This window comes from Oratosquilla oratoria, chromosome 7, assembly GCF_046742065.1.
Source record: "Oratosquilla oratoria isolate Oo_2021 chromosome 7, ASM4674206v1, whole genome shotgun sequence".
NCBI classification, from domain to species: Eukaryota; Metazoa; Arthropoda; class Malacostraca; order Stomatopoda; family Squillidae; genus Oratosquilla; species Oratosquilla oratoria.
The window spans coordinates 37,758,556-37,776,465 of record NC_134783.1 but is presented as its reverse complement, the minus strand read 5'-3'; the positions used below and the strand labels follow the sequence as shown (position 1 = coordinate 37,776,465).

General features: G+C 39.9%; 1 protein-coding gene across 7 annotated transcripts in view; it reads left to right on the top strand.

Annotated features, from left to right (window-relative positions):
- The window catches only part of LOC143027072 (uncharacterized), a 69,093-nt gene extending 51,517 nt beyond the window's left edge, over positions 1 to 17,576 (top strand). For 6 of the 7 annotated variants that reach the window (XM_076187992.1, XM_076187993.1, XM_076187998.1 and 3 more), the window contains 4 exons: positions 3,411 to 3,589; positions 5,065 to 5,231; positions 8,844 to 8,952; positions 14,219 to 17,576. In XM_076187992.1, coding sequence (XP_076044107.1) covers positions 3,411 to 3,589; positions 5,065 to 5,231; positions 8,844 to 8,952; positions 14,219 to 16,887 — 3,124 coding nt within the window. In that variant the 3' untranslated portion in view covers positions 16,888 to 17,576. The remainder of the gene's footprint in view (positions 1 to 3,410; positions 3,590 to 5,064; positions 5,232 to 8,843; positions 8,953 to 14,218) is intronic. The other variant, XM_076187999.1, reaches the window with a different exon arrangement.
- Positions 17,577 to 17,910: the final 334 nt, after the last annotated feature.

Below are 17,910 nucleotides of genomic sequence, written 5' to 3'. Positions count from 1 at the left end.
TAGTTAATGCTATCTTTGTGTCCTCTAACATACTTTTATGTTCATTCTCCTCCCATGAGGCTGTTTTCGGAGGCACATAATTGATCACAAATTTTCTGCTCTTTTTATCTCGGTCTTCCACTTCTATCATAATCATCTCTACTGTATTCTTTCCATATATGACACCTTTCACGTTTATATCCTTCTTAGTCAGGAACATAACTCCACCCCCTTGTTTTTTCTCTCTGTTTCTAATCCAATAATTGTATGTATCATGTCCTACACTGTTGGGTGGTAGTGGGCCTTTTAATTTTGTTTCTACAATTCCCATTATGTCCGGTTCTTTTTCTTTCAAATAATCATTCAGTTCATTCAATCCTGTTATCAATCCATCTATATTTGTGTAAGACACTCTTAGTTTTCTGCCACTTCCATTGTATTCTCTGTTTCCCTTATGTTTTTCTTTAGTATGTCGAACTGCTTTATTTTCATGTTCACTACTCTCCAATAGAATCTCTCTTTCTCTGACTCCGTTCTTTCCTCGTTTTTTGCCTTAGCTTCAATTCTTTTCTGCTTTTCTGCCTCTCTTTCCTCCTTATTCATTTCTCTTTTTATCCATACCTTTTTATATTGATCATTTGTTGCTAGTTTCCCTGTCTTGGATAGAATTTTCTCTGCTGTTGTTTGTGACCTGAATTTAATCTTAATTGGTCTGGTCTTATCTGTACTATATTTTCCGAGTCTGAATTTTTCCTCAATTTCCTTTATAATTTCTGGTTCATCTTCCTGGACTAATTTTAATAAACTGCTTACTCTTTCATTTTCCTCCTTGATTCTTGCGGTTCTATCTGGGTTATGTTTCTCTTCCATTCCTAATATAATTATACATTTCTTTTTGTCAGCTAATTCTCTTACTATATTCTCCTTCTGTCTCATCACTTTAATAACTGAGTCTTCATTATGTTCTTTCAATTGCTGTTTGACTATGTCAGTGAATGAAACCTTATTCCCTTCTTGAGTTATTCTCCAATTTTTAGCTTCTGTAGCTATTTTCTCTCTGTTTTCATTACTATTCTTCTTCAATTTCTCATTCTCCTCCTTTACATTTCCTAACTGTCTTTTTAGGTCCTCTATTTCTTCAGTTAAGTTTCTGTTAGCCTTCTCTAGTTGTTCCAACCTTTCAATTCTTTGTAGAATGGAGTCTACGTTACCTAACTTACGCACCAAGTCCTCGATCACCTTATCAACTCTCTCCTCTAGTCTTATCAGTCGGTGGGGGGGGGGGGTTGTGTCCCCCCCACCCTCTTTAAATCCCTGGAACATATTCTCGTCACTTTCTTCTGTATTGCTCCTCTCTATACTTCTAATCTTTACATTTTTATTAGACATGTCGTCATCCGGTGGTCGTTTCATGTTACCTTCCGCTTGTCTGGCTGGGCCAAGTCTACTCCCTCCTCATTTCCTTCCATTTCCCCAGTAATCCCTCCCCCTTTACTCTTTCATTAATTTCACAATACCTCACGAGCAATTGCCCCCCCCCCCTGCAAAACCACTAGGCACTTCTCTTTGCGTGGGGATCCACAGACATCAGTTTTCTTCAGAACGTCATCCAAGCCGTCCCTTCGCTGAAAGTGTGTGTGTGTGTGTGTGTGTGTGTGTGTGTGGAGGGAGTGAACATGAGGGGATGTCCTAGGATGAGATGGATGGATGGGGTGAAGGGGGCTTTGGGGAAGAGGGGAATGTCTATTGAGGAAGGATGGGAGAGGACAGAAGACAGGGGTGAATGGAGAATGGTTGCATATGGATGATGATGTGATGCATGAGGTGGAATGGGTGGGGGGATGGGGGGTGAGGTAATATGTGTGAGCAAAATTTGACGCAGCCCGAAGGGATTTCTCCCCGTCTTCTCTTTTTTGAAATGGGGGGATGGAGACGGGGGTTCGCCAATTTAATGAAGAGGCCTTGCTGTGGATGTGCCATGACTTGCAACACTGCCTCTGACCCAGTAGTGGACAAGGTGCAGGGATGACCCGTCATCCAGGAGGTGCTAAGATAAAAGGGAGGGTGGAGGGGAGTGGAGTGTATTTAGGGACGGAATGGGTGGGAATGATTTTATGCCTTTTTCTTTTTGGATACCTCCCTTGTAAGTGGGAAAAAAGCCTTGGTGTATGTATGTATGTATATATATATAAACTGCTGTCTGTCTTGTGTGAATGTGGGACTTACTTGTTACCAACTAGTAAGATGAGGAGAACAAATGACAATTCCTAGTTCTCTAGTGTGTTAAAAAGCACTCCTCCTCCTCTTTATCCTCTTTCTTCTCCTCCTCCTCCTAGGCCATGATGTAGAAACAAACCCTTACAGATGACATTTTAGCCTTTCTTTCTGGAGAGATTTATAAGAAGTATTGATGAATGTTGCAGAGTACATTGGGGCTACATGTTTCCTGTCAGTAAAATTCAAGACATCAGTTATTAATAATATTCATCCATCCGTGCATGAAATATGTTCTGCGAAGGTGCTCTTCTGTTGTGTCCTATTTTATGAGCTTTTATAGTAGGTTAACCCATTCAACTCCGATGACAAGATGTCTTGTCATTTGGTCAAATAAAAACAAAAAATCATAAAACACCAAAATGTTTGATCAAACACCAGAAAAATATGACGTCAGTCCTCCTCGCTTCGCTCGCAGCGAAGCGAGGACTGACGTCATATTTTTTCTGGTGTTTGATCAAACATTTTGGTGTTTTATGATTTTTTGTTTTATTTGACCAAATGACAAGACATCTTGTCATCGGAGTTGAATGGGTTAAGGCAACCCTATGTAGAGTAATAGTCAGATGAGATATGGAAACAATTTTATTCTGTAAAATATTAAAGCAGATGAGACCACTCTTTCAGTCTGTTACCCCAAGTTACTCTTGTAAGAGACACAGCCCCAGAAAGCTAGCCATGGCTACTGGTTAATCCCATACTTGGCTCTGTGAAAAAAAATTGTAGGGCCCTCTGGAGTGTGTAAATGAGTTAATAGTGTAATAAAATGTGTTCTGTGTCTTTTGTGTGGTATTTGATCTGAGACATGCTATGCCAACTGCCATGCCAGTTCTGTGCTGGTGTTGTTTCAGTTTAGGGAGGGCAATTACATGAATGTTGGCAATGTAGTTGAAGGTGTGACACTGAGGGGCCAGCACCTGGTCTCAGAAGCAGGCTCAAGATAAAACCATGAATAGGAAAAAACAAATGGAGAGGATTTTGTAAATTCAAAGATGGTTGTGGATTTGAATCCTGCACTTCTGTTTGATTCCCAGCAGTGACTGTTACCTGCCACAACAATCCAAGTACACAGGGCCACAGCTATGTGCCCCCTGGCATATACTCCTTATCACCACTGTAATTTGTATCTTTATTTGTACACTCTCTCCCCATACCAGGTTCAGTGGAGATGAAGAGGCATCTGAAAGCCTAACTGAGAATGGCTTGATGTCTTCACGTTTTAAAAAGTCAACATACAAAGTAACGGACTACCTGAATCAGTGTTTCAATAGTCGCCGGCTTAAAGAACCAACTGATCTCACATCCAGTTTAGTAGGCTATGCAACATTCACATTTTGTAAGTAGAAAGGAGCTCTTTACAGTTTCCCCAACCTCATATATGTCCTTTCACCTATTGACCATTGAAGGGAGAAGGATGACATAAGTGACTACTTTCATGTATCATCTCCCCCCCCCCAAGCCTTCCCCTCCTCCTGTTCCCCTTACCATCTGCTCCACCCTCCACTTATTCCACACCTGCCTCTCCTCCTCTTTCTTCTCCTCCTTCCTAGCCTCGATATCTTCCACTTTGGTGACATCCCACTGGACCTATCATGGATCATTGATGTAAGAATTAAGATTGATCTCTATTCAAAAAAGAATGCTGATCACTTTTAACTTCAACTATTTCTCTCTTTTACTGCCCTGATCCCTAAATCTCTCCTGTAACATCTGTGACTCAACTTCTTTGGTATGATATTGTCTCTAAGAATGCAAGTGCTAATCATTGCTATTCTATTCATTTATATACCAAGTCCTTCCCCTGTATAAGGTAAGTAGCCAGTCAAGGCACACACCCACTTCCACCCACTCCTCTCCCATCCAACACCCTTTGTTTCCTTCTCATCTTAGCCTCTCATATGAAGGGTCACCCCTGTCTCTTGCCCACTGCCTGGGTCAGAAGCAGTGCAACTCACAACAGGGCCATGTCACTTACATGGCAACCCTCTTTCCTTGTCCCCTCATGCAGAAAACAGAGAAGAAAGGGAGAAATCCCTTTGTGTTGCATCAAAATACCATACATACACAACCATTCTCCACTCATTCCTACCTACCCCCTCTGTTCCCTTGTCAGCTTGACAGACATTCCTCATTTTCTCAAAACCCCTCTCAGCCCATCCATCCATCTCATCTTTGGTCATCCCTTCAAGTTTACTCCATTCATCTCTGCTTTCCACATTTTTTTTTCTTTTTTTCTAGTCTTTCATCAACCCTATGTGCCAGCTCCCTTTCCACCCCCTGATCTCCTCCTCACCTCCTCATTTCTCACTATCCAAACTTCTAACCCCTAACCTACCATACTTTTCAGACACTTTATCTGAAACACAATTGATCCCCTATTTTCTGCCTCTCTTAAATTCTAAATCTCCACCTCATACAGAGTTGTAGACACAATAACCCCTTCATATAATTTTCTCTTTCCATCCATTCCCAGATGCCTATTTCTCATGATACTTTTCAATCCCCCAAGAAATGGTACAGGACAGTAACAAGAGTTGGGGGACAGCATAACAAGAGGGACAGTTGCAGTATAATAAACTATCATAATTTCCCTATGAATAGTGATTTCCTCTACCACAGACAAAATGATATGTGGCTCTGATCCATAGGGGTGCCCTGTATAGACCCTAAAGTATCAGCTGCCTGCTACTTAGCAGCTTTTAACCTCACAATAACATGCAGCCAATTCCCCAGATGGGTAATATATATGAATTAATTGTGTTTTTTTGCCTCTCACACATGGTTACGTCATCTTGTTTGTTACTTTTACAGGTATCTTGAGTATCATTCTTAGTCTCATACTTGTGCTACTGGATGAATATTTGGCGAAATTGAATGTTGCCAGTGTTGTTGTTGCTGTTGTGGTTGCAGCATTAAGTATTTTGAATGTTATCATCATTGGACGACAACCTGAGGCATCAAAGAAACTTGCCTTCAAGGTAAGATACTACTTGTGTGTTGTAAGAGTTATATAGATAGTGTATTCAAATGGATCTGAATAGATATTCTATAGTTTAGCTAGTTATTTTGGCATTTGTTTCTGACTCAGGGCAATGGGCGGGATACAGGAATGACCCATCATCCATGAGGAGCTAAGATGAGAGAGAGAGGAAAGGGTGGTGGATGGGAGTGGAATGGGTGGGGGTGGGTGTATGCCTTTTGATTTTGGCTGCCTCCCTGGTAAGGGGGAAAAGTCCCTTGGCATTTCTGAAACCCATTCATTGCCCCAGCCATCCAGGTGCCTCATGAATGAAGGGTCATCTCTGTCCCTCACCACACTGCTTGGGTCAAAAGTAATGCAGCAATACACAGTGCCTTTACAGCAGGCCTGAGCTGGTTTACCCTCACTGCTTCACTACATAGCTTTTCTTGCCTATTTCCTTCTTAAATCTAAATTTATACAATTTAAATCCATTGCTTAGAGTTCTGCCCTGTTGTCTTAATAGGATGACCTTCTTTGCATCACCTTTGTTAAAGCATTTGATCCACTTGAACACCTGTATTAGGTCACTCCACACTGCATCTTTCCAGAGAATTTAAAGTTAAGGTGCCTAAGGCTCTCCTCATAATGTAAATTTCTAAGCCCATGTATCATTTTGGTCATTTTCCTCTGTACTGATTCTAGTGAATTTATATCCACTTGATAGGACAGAGACCAAAATTGTACTGCATAGTCATGGATGGGTCTAATTAGTGTCAGATAAAGCTTGATAATTACCTCTGCACTTTCATTCATAACAGTCCTAGTAATGATATCTAATACTCTGTTAGCTCTACTCTTGATGCTAATGCACTGTTTCTAGGATTTAGGGTTCAGGACTCATTAGAACTCTCAAGTCTCTCTTGCACTCAGTTTTCTCCAAAAAAGTATTATCTAAGTTATGCCTGCTTTATGGGTTGTGTAAACCTATGTTTGATAGGCTACACTTTGAGATATTGAAGTCTGTTTGCCATTTCACCATGTGAACAATTTGTTAAAATCCACCTGCAGAATCTTGGTGTCTTCTCCTGACCTAATTAGGCATCCTATTTTAGTTTCGTCCACAAACTTACTAACATCACTCTTAATCCCATTGTCCAAGTCATTTATATATAATACATAATGAGCAATAAGGGACCCAGAACTGAGACCTGGGGAACTCCACTAGAAACACTCCTCATTTGGATTTTACACAGTTATGGTGACCCTGTTTTCTGTCACTGATCCAATCTCTAATTCATTCAAACACTTTTCCTCCTATGCCATGGGCTTGGACTTTATTTAGTAGTCTCTGGTGGGGTACCTTGTTGAATGCTTTGCTAAAGTCATGGTATATAACATTGTAACTATGATTGTTACCTGATGCCTTGAAGACATTACTGTAAAAAGATAGAACCCATGCTGAGTCACAAATCGTATTATGTCTCTCAGTGTGATCTCTGATTATATTAGCTATTATTGATTCAAGCATTGTACCTATAACTGATGTCAAACTGATTGGCCTGTAGTTGCATATAGATGATTTTCTCCCTTTTTGAAAACAACAACAACAACAATTGTCCCCAAGCAATAGGCACAATACCGGTGTCTACCAACTTATTAAATATTTTCATTAACTGATGGCATATTTCAAATTTACACTCTTTAAGCACCCTCAGAAAATTTTTGTCTGGACCCTGTTTGACTACTTCTACCTTACAAATGCTGATGTTAGTTAGCCTACCTCTTTCATCCCCACTAAAAATTGGGTCACAGTCAAGTACCATATCTAACCTCTCCTTTGTAAACACTGTGAGAAAATATTTGTTAAATGTCTCACTCACTTTTTTCCTCCAAATCCATCATGACATCTTCGTCATTTTTAATTGGACCTATCCTCTCCTTATTTTTTGTTCTGTAGAGATGAAAGAAGCCCTTTGAGTTGGATCTTGCTTATCTGGCAACCTTAATTTCAAAGTTATGTTTCACTGTGTGTGTGCTCTCTTTAATTAGTATACCCATATCATTATAGTTAGATTTAAGGTGTGTTTCCCCAGTTTTTATTCTGGCTTAAAGCCCTCTTTTTATACTGATTTCAATTTTCAGCCTAACCATCATTTATTTGGGAGAATCAGTATTGGACCTTGTTGTTTTAAAGGAAATAAATTTATTTTGTGCATTTAAAATTTAAGATGTTAGGTTACTGTACATTTCGTCCAGATTGCTGACTGTGCTGTTGACCTCACACTTGTGAGTGACCTGACCCAAAGTACTCATGTTACCCTCCGTGACCCAACACCTGACAGTGCTAATGATGTCCAGGCTCACTGTTTATCTTACCCTGTCAAAGTTCTCTGGGTTGGTCTCATAAGTGACCATTTGTCCTAAATATTTTCTCATCTTATCAAAATTGGCTCTCCTGAAGTCAGATACTACAACATCATTTGTACTATTTAATTCTTCCCATATAGTGTTAAATCCTATTTCTTAATGATCACTAGAGCCTAGACTATCTCCCACTTATGTTTCTTGCTAGATCCTCATTCTTAGTTAATAGTAAGTCCAGAGTATTCTCTCCCCTCATAGGATTAGTAATCATTTGTTTTAGGAAATTATCTTGTACCACATCTAAAAAATATTTCACTTCCTGATCTAAATTTTCCCAGTCAGTGTTTCCATAGTTAAAATCCCCCATGATCACAAAGTATTTGTACTGGGATGCCCTGTGAATTTCATGAATCAGGGCATCAGTCTGCTTAAACGTGAGGTTAGGAAGCCTATATAGGATACCAATAATAAGCGTTTTACTCTTGCCTGTAATCTCTACCCAAATTGATTCTTTCCTTTCCTCTTGCTTAATTGAATTGTTGATAATACAATTAGCTGTGTTTTTGATGAAAAGTGCTACTCCTCCCCCCACTTATGCCTACCCTATCCTTGTGAAAAAGTTTGTATCCTTCAATCTCGATTTCCAGAAGGAAATGTCTCTCCATGTTGATCCAGGATTCAGTAATAGCTATAATATAAAATCTTTCTATGCATCTCTATGTAAATGAAGAGGCTGGCCCTGCTGTGGATGTGCTGTGTCTTGCTGTATTGTTTTTTACCATGGCAGTGGGCAAGGATTGGGGACCTTTCATCTGTAATGAGCTAAAGGAAATGGGTGACAGATGGGACTGGGATGGGTCAGGATGGATCCATGCCTTGGGTGGCTACCTTCCTTATAAGGGGGAATAAACTTATAAGGATGTAAATATGTAAATAGATAAATGATAAATAAGGCAAAGCCAATTCAATATTGAGGACCATCCTTCAGATGTATAGTCATATCATATTTACTTTAATGGAATCTTTGGAGCATATCAATCATAGACAAGGTCATTTTAAGAACTGCTCTCAGGTTGCTGTCTGCTAGACAGTTGAAATGTTGCCTTGATAAGGAAAAAATAATTGAACTGTGTGTTAGTGCAGATGGGTCAAAATGGTTCAAATGCCCCTTCAAGTTTGAGACAATTCTTAGGTAAACAGAATCATATGGTATAGATTAAAACAATATCTTGAAAAGAATATTAATGTGGAGTTTGTTTTGCAGGTTCCTTTTGTGCCTTACCTACCAGCTTTTAGCTTCTTCATCAATATCTACCTGATGTGCAGCCTGTCAGTTGGGACATGGGTGAAATACGCAGTGTGGATGGCCATAGGTAAGTAGAATTTCTTGCTGCTGTGATCCTGCTGTAGTCTACCTATGTTGATAATGTCTGTGTGCTCCCATTCCTTTATCCTGTTATAGCTTGTAATTGGCTATCATATCTTCCAGTAATTAGTAATGAGATGCTTTAAGATGATTAAAAATGGGCTCTGCTGGAGATGTAAAGATGTAAGTTAAAAGGATTAACAATGGGCATCTGCACAAGGTGATCCCTTGGTATGGACCCCATATGGGGTACTGACTGCATGTTTTATCCAGTCATTATTTCTAGGACTTTAGTGACATCCTTACAGATCAAGTTGCTCAGCATTCATTCTTGATTGGGGAGGGACCAATAATGAGCACCAGTTTGTAGTGGTCTTGCAAGATGGACAGTGAAGCTGCCCATTTTCAAAACTTGTGAACCCCTTCCTCTCCATCTCAGGGCTGAAGCTTGGTCTCCTGACTGTGCCCAAGATCTCTTTCTACCAACTTCAACCATATTTCCTACACCCTTTTCACACATGCAGAGCTGACAACTGCTCCCCTCCACCTCCTACTTTCAGCCATTAACGTGGAAACAATCCCACAACACAGACAAGTCCAAAATTTCTTCCTAAAGAGATCTGTGAGAGGGCAAAAGGACTGTTACCAGTTGTGGAGCTGTAGGTTTTCCACTTAGTGGGTAAATGAAGTAGTGGAGGTAAACAAGCTTCTGCTGTGGAGGTGCTGTGCCTTGCTGCATAGCAGCTGACCAGGCAGTGGGTGGGGGCCAGAGATAGCCCTTTATCCATAAGGAGCTAAGATAAAAGGGAGAACAATGGGTGTGAGATGGGTGGAGCATGGGCCTTGGCTGGCTACCTCTCTTATAAGGTGGAAGAAGCCTTTTGGTATTTTGATAGAGGAACTTTAAGCAAGAGTTGTATGCCTTGGGTGGCTACCTCCCTTATAAGTGGGAAGAGGCCTTTGGTGTATAGATAGATAGATTATTATCATTATTATTAGAGGAGACTATTCATCCAAAAATGAATGCTGATCACTTTTAACAACTACAATCCCTGCATTCAGCTATCTGTTTATCTTTATACCAAATTACCTCTTCCCCCTTATCAGGAAGGTAGCTAACAATGGCATGCACCTACCCCGCACCAATCTCACACCCATCCAACACTCATGTTTCCATTCCATCTTAGCTCCTAGAGGATGGAAGGCTATCCCTGTCCCCAACCCACTGCCTTGATCAGAAGCAGTCCAACAAGACACAACACATTTACAGTAGCTAGGGCCTCGTGGCCTAGACTGGTTTAACCTCTACCATTTTGTTTACATCGCAACCCTGCCTCCTTGCCCCCCCCCCCTGCCCCCACATGTTATAGTGAAGACAAGAAGTATTCAGTTTGAGCTGCATCAGTTTATTCTCCTTGACAACCATTCTCTACTCAATAAAAAATCTGCCACCTGCCTTAAATCTCTTTTGCCTCCTGTATGACACATCTTCAGTGAGATATTTCTCTCAAGGATAAAAGCAGTAATTGTTGCTGACAAAATACCATTGGCATGGATGTCAGGAAGGATCCTCTCCATACTAATACCTCCCTTCCACACCCCCACCTCCTCCTCCTCTTATTTCTCATCTTCCTCCTCATAGGTGACAAAGGAACAGCCACACAGTTGTACAACACAGACAACATTCCAATTGTTCTTCCAAAAGAGATCTATGGAAAGTCCCAAGGACTGGTCAATCAATCATTATGTAACTACATCTCTCTTGCAGGAGAGCATGTTGGCCCATAGATCACTCAGAGAAACTTAACGGTGTCTAAAATGAGTCATTGTTGGGCAATGTAAGTTAAAGTTGTTCTGTGTATTTGGATTGTGATTGCATCTGGGAGTTCTGGTGTTTGTTGCCAGGACAATTATGTGTTGGTATTGTAACTGTTGGGTTGTGACCTGTGTGTAGGGAGGTTGATATTTTTCTGGTGCATCTTCAAGGATTTTCTTTTCCAGGTTTATGTTGGATCAATTGATTGAACATTGAATTTGTTGGTTTTGAGAGAAATGTTTGTTTTGTAATCTGTGTGTGTATGTTTCTCTAAAGCTTACCTTCATTTAAGTTAGACTATTCCCCCTAAGATTAACATCTTCCAGTGGTCTTCTTTCATGAATCCCATTAGCACAGCTTTTACCCCCTCTCCTCCTCCATGGCATCTTTCTTACTTCCCTTTGTATTACCTATGCTGATGCCCAGACTTCTGCCTTTTTTTTGTGCTTTTGGAAATTTATAGCATGCAGTAACTAATTTATTTATCTGTGTTTGTGATATAAGTTCATCTTTTTGGCACAGGTTCATCAAGTAATAGTTGGTTGGTTGGCAGCAGATGATGAATTTATTCAGAATAGTTGATCAGTTAATCAAACAGTCATTCATTCATTTGTTACCACACCTCCTTATACCTACATTATCCAGAGAACAGAACAAAATCTCTTCATTGTGTGACTTCTGGGCTGAACCACTAGCTATAGCTAGTTACCTGGGGGGCCATGGGTCTCATACAAAAGAGACAAAGGGACAAATATAAATGCAGTAATTTTAGAGGAATCAGTCAGAGGTATGGGAGGGTGTTGATTTAGAGGATTAGGAGGGGAGCAGAAGAAGTAATTGGGGAAGAGTAGTGGGGTTTAGGGAAGGAAGAGTGCATAGATCAGATTTCTGTAATAAGGTAGAAATACAAGAAGTTTTTGGCAAAAGGTAAGGATGTCTTTTGGGTTTTTATGGATATAAAGAAGGCATATGGCAGAGTTGACTAAAGACCTTATGATGTGTTTCATATGTATGGGATAGAAGAAAGTCTGTTGAGGGCAGTCAAAAGGTTTTATGTGAGTAGTAGAGCATGTGTGAGCATAGGGAATGGACAGAATAAGTGGTTTGAAGTAAAGGTGAGGCTGTACCAGGGTTGTGTGATGGCACCATGGTTTCTTAATGTGTATATGGATGGGGTGGTGTGAGAGGTAAAGATGAAGGTGCTGGGCAGTAGCTTGGAGTTGGTGAGAGTGAAAGGAAATGGGAGGTTAGCCAGTTGTTTGCAGATGACACTGAGTTTGTAGCTAAGTTGGAGGAGAAACTGATGCAGTTGTTAGTGAAGTGTAGGAGGGTATGTGAGAGGAGAAAGCTGAAAGTAAGTATGGACAAGAGTAAGGTGATCAGATGTACTAGGGGTGAGAGTGGCGGTACATTGGAGTTAGGTGAGCTTAGAAAAGAGATAGTCTGTGAACATGATGGGTAGGTTGTCAGGAGTGGTGAGGAGACAAGTGTAGAGAGTTTTGGGAGGAAAGTAAATGTAGTGGTCTTGGGGAATCTAAATGCTAGAATAGGAGGTGAATGATGGAGTGATAGGGAGGTATACTGTGGCAGGAAGTAACTATAATAGATGTTAAAGATGTGTAATGAAAGGGAAATAATATTAAAAAAAAAAATTAAGATACAAACATAAGTATATGTGGGGTTGTTGAGAGGGTGTTAATGGATTATATAGTGGTACCCAAAAGGAGGATTGGAAGAGTTCTGGATGTAAATTTATTCAGCGGAGAGGGCAGTGGTTTGTCAGCATTATCTGTTAGAACGGAAATTAAAAGTGGAAGGGGGTAAGAATGGGAGGAAAGTAGACAAGTGATCAACCAGGGTTTACACTCTCACATCTCCCATCACCCATCCGACACATATTTGTTTTCCCTTCTGTTTCATCTCCTTGTCGATAAAGAGTCATCCCTGTCCCCCACCCTCTCATCCATTCACAACCACTCTCCATTTTCACCCATTTCTTGGCCTCTTCCTTCCCTACATGACAGACATTCTCCTGGAACTAAAGACCTCCTTCACCCTATTTATACATCCCCATTCTTAGCTTTCCCTTCCAGTTCACTCAATTCACACACACAGACACACATGACTTGACGGCGCAGTGGTAGCATTCATGGCTGCCACTACGGCGGTCCAGGTTTGAGTCCCACCCAGGGCTGAAATAACTTCAGTATCACTGCACTGCGAGTCATTACTTCAACTCTCGTGGGTAGGGAGTTGGGGGTGTGTGTGCATGTAAGGTGACAGCATTACCCATAGATCAATCATATATAAGCTGTGAGCTCTCATTCAGGAGGGAAATAGCTGTCAATCACAAGTCCAGCACATGATCCAAGACCATGGTGATTTTATATATATATATATATATATATATATATATATATATATATATATATATATATATATATATATATATATATATATATATATATATATATACCTGTATATATATATATATATCTTAGCTCCTTGTGGATGAAGTGCCATCCCTGCCTCCCTGCCCACTGACTGGGTCAAAAGCAATGCAGCAGGACCTAGACAGTGGGCAAATTTAGTATGCAAAAAACATGTTGTCATATGAGTTTTGAGTTGGTAGAGATATGTCCTTTGGTCTCTGAATGATTTGAATAATATAGTTAATCACTTCAGTATGATGTTACACATTAACTTTATTGGTCTGACTGCTGCCAAACAATTTAACTCAGCTTAGGATAGACCACAGACTGAAAGAGGTATCAAGTTAGACCTCTATTTTGGGCATTACTTTTAGTGAAATAAGATGGTTCTCATTTATAAAGGAGGTAGCCAGCAAAGCCATGCACCCATCTTTCACCCATTCCACATTCATCCAACACCCCTGAGTCAGAAGCAGTACAGCAAGACATCCAAAGATGGTTTACCCCCAGTGCTTCCAGCTTTGGTTGTTGGATGCTGCTGTGGATGTGCTGTGTCTTGCTGCATGGCTTTTCACCCAGGCAGGGTGGGGACCAGGGATGGTCCTTCATTCGCAGTGAGTTAAGATAAAAGAGGAAAACCAATCGGTGTGGAATGGATTTAGGATGGGCAGATAGTGGGTGCATGCCCTGGCTGACTACCTCTCTTTTAAGGGGGAAGAGGCCTTTTGATAGATAGAAGATGGTCAAGCATTAATTAATGATTAAAAAAATGCAGCTTTTGCAGATTTTAGTTTTAACTGTCTCATGAGTTTTCATAATTCACATTACTCTAAAGTTCAGAAAAGTATAGATCTAATGTGTCTTGCACGACCATAGCTTATTTAGACAAGGAATGCACAGTAGTTGCTACTAACTTTTGCATGAAGGGTTTTATTGTAGCATTAAGCATGTCTGGCCAAGGCTTTGCATGCCTTTTACTAATGCATGTTTACTCCTGCTTTCTTTTTTTGGTGACACTGGCTTAGGCTTTGCTATGTACTTCCTGTATGGCATTTTTCATAGCAAGGGGAAGATGGAACACAGCTCTGGAAAGGAAGGTGTTGACAACCCAGGATTCGAGAGCAATGGAATCCCGTTGAGGGTCATACCAGTCATACACATTCAACCAGCCACACCCATAAGTTCCCAACCAGGCACTCCCAGGATGGCTGGTGCTAGAAGTGGAACTGCAAGGCAGGCTGAGGCATCTCCCCTTGCCAGGGTTGTGCTTGAGAAGTGTAAAGTTGAAAATGATGATGACAAAAAAGGTGATAATGAAGAAAAAGATGAAATCTCTGAAGCTTTAGATTGCCTTGATAGAGTCAATCAGAGAAATGATGAAAAATTGGCTCAGTCAACTTCAGAAGGATCACCATCCCCTAAATCAGACACCCAGTCACGGGAACTTCCGAGTTTACCTGATGCTCCTGAGATGACGAAAGATACGAAAGATAAAGTATTAGAAGAGTATGATGATGATGGAGGATATGAAAAACTGAAAAAACAGGAAGGCTCAGAATCAGACACCCGGTCACGGGAACTTCCGAGTTTACCAGATGCTCCTGAGGTGACGAAAGATACAAAAGATAAAGTGTTAGAAGAGTATGATGATGATGGAGGATATGAAAAACTGAAAAAACAGGAAGGCTCAGAATCTGAGACAGATTATGAAGATGTTGATAAAGGGAAGGATGAAACAGAAAAAAATGATATAGAGGAAAATGAAAATGAGAAAGAACTTGAGAAAACTGTAGGACATGAAAGTCCAGAATCTAAGAATAATGATGATTTTAGAGTAACAGAAGAAGAGAACAGGCCATCTAAAGATGAAATTGATGGTTCTGATAGTTTATCCAATAAAACAACAAAGGAAATAAGAGGTAATTTGGGTAAATTACAGAATAAACTTGTGATAGCAGAACTACATCATATTTTCAAGTCTCAGGAAAAGAAAGAAGAAGAAAAAGAAGCAGCAAGGCCATCATCATCTCCAGAACCTGTTTATGCCAAGGTAAACAAAACAAAAAAGAAGCCAGAACCTATTGAGATACCATCAGATATATCAAGTGACTCAGATTCTTCTAGACCTCAATCAGCTCCTCATGAGATTCCTAGCCCACCACCTCCTCCCCTGGTGGGAATGCATAGGGTGTCTAGCACCCCTTCCATACCTCAGGGAGGGACACATCCCATCAAGAAGCTTAGACGAATGTATAGTTTTGATGACATTCCTCCATCCTCGCCAGACAGTCCACTTGCAAGGAGGGTTGGAAACAAGTTTACTATTATTCCAGTGCGAGATCCAGACAAGGAGTGGGATAGTGATAGCAGTAATTTCAACTCACCCTCTGTCACACCAGTTGCTATTAAAAAACCTTTAACTAGAAGTTTCAGCCAGCCAGACATGATAAAAGAATTGCAGAAAAAATTAGCTAGCAGGGAAGTAAAAGATATTCCCAAAGTAAGCGAGACTCCGGCTGTAGAAGAGAGTAAAACTGAGCCAGTAAATGTAGTTGCTGATAATGATGATGATGATGATGATTCTCTGGAGAAAGCTTTAGAGAGAACAACATCTGATTCTTGGATAACCTCCATGCCTTCACCTGTTATCACTTCACAGACCAGGGAATTCAAGAGAATACTGAGCAAGGAGAACATTCTTTCTCTGGATCCCATTAGAGAAAGAGGGGAAAGCAAGATTGTATTGGATGAGGAAGACAGAGTTAGGTTAGCTAATACTCTGCTGAAAACTTTAGGTAAACAAGAGATGAGAGATTCAGGTGATTCAGAAAACAAAGGAGCCAAAAGTAAGGACAAAGAGTCACCTTCAGATGACAAGGAAAGGACTTCAGAACAGGCGTCTGAAAAGACTGAAGTTATCAATGATACTGAGAAAAATTATTTCATAAATGTAGAAGTTGATATGGAGAAGAAAGGCACAGATAAGGAAATATTGGATGAAATTCCTGCTGGAGAGAAGGTAAGTGAAACACCTGATCAGAAATTAACTGAAAAGAGTGACTCTCCCATAAGTAATGTAATTAATGGAGAAGCAAGCAATGAATTGCATCAGGAGATGGAAGATAGTGGTAAAAAGTTAGAAACCAAAAGAGAGAGCAAAAATACACTAATAGAAGAAAGAAATGTACCAGAATTAAAAGGCAAAAATGTACAACGCATTGGAAGAGCAGAAAGTGCACCAGAAATAAATAAGAAAATAGAAGAAATTGTATCGTCATTAAGAGAAAAGAGAAACACATCAGAAATGAGAGATGACAAAAACAAACCAGAAATAGAACAAAGTCCAAATGTAAGTGAAAAGAAAAGGGAAGAAATTGGGAATGTTTCAGATGATACCAAAGTAGTTAAGAAAGAACCTGATGAGAGTGAAGTGAAGAAAAGAATTAAAGCTATGAATTCCATGGGGAAAAAGGAAGAAGTTGAGATGCCAAATGAGATCAAGAAAGCAATTACAATCATAAACTCCATGAGTGACAAGAAAGAAAATGGGGAACAAAATAAAGTGAAGAAAAAGATTAAAGCTTTGAATTCCACAGGAGGGGCAGAGAAGTTTAGGAAACCTTCTTTAAATATCAAAAGACAACCATCACAAAATGAAAAGTTTTCAGAGCTATTGTCAGTGTTTGAAAAATAAGGCTCTCAGTAAAACGTAATGACATCTTTAAGATTTTGTGTGTATGGAAAGTAAAACTGTCAATACTCATGAATATATTCAGAGAAAAAAAAATTCTCTCCACTGGACACCGTTGAGAGATTTGTCAGTGCAAAAATCTTCATTATAATATCCAAAAGTGTCTAGTGTTTTTAGTTTTTGGACTTCTCTATCACTTTGTATAGCTTGAAAATTGAGGGGGAATATAAATATAATTCAGATAGATATGTGTCTGTTTTACATGTATTTAAGGACTTAATTTATTTTACATATGTAAGTACGGAGAGGGGGGGTCTCCGATTTAATGAAGCGGCCTTGCTGTGGATGTGCTGTGTCATGCGACATTGCTTCTGACCCAGGGCAGTGGACAGGATGCAGGGATGACCCGTCATCCAGGAGGTGCTAAGATAAGAGGGAGGATGGAGGGGAGTGGAGTGTATTTAGGGATGAAATAGGTGGGAATGGTTTTATGCCTTTTTCTTTTTGGCTACCTCTCTTGGAAGGGGGAAAAAGCCTTGGTATATGTATGTATGTATGTAGGTCACAAACTAATATTAACATTTTGTATCATAACTTTATCTCCATATTTTAGTGATTAAACCTCTGACATGTTCATCATACCTGTATGTACTCTTTAAATCAAATAAAGTAGTAATAAGACATTATTTATCCTTTGAATGTGCAATGAACACCCAATTATCTGGATCACTTGGGGACTTCTTGGCTTCTCCAGGAGCCAAGATGAAAGGGAGGGAGAGAGGGGTGGTGAATGGGTGGAAATGGAATTATGCCTTTTGACTTTGGCTACCTCCCTTGTAAGGGGGAAAAAGCCCTTGGTATATGTATTTCTGTATATACTTGGAGAATTAATTTTTCAGGTTGATCAATATTAGATTTGTTGATTATATTTGGTTCGTAATGTTAAAGTGAATCAGAATAAAAAATTCACATTTAGAGGCAATGGACACCTTGGAGTTATATTTATATTTCCACAAAGATAGGAAG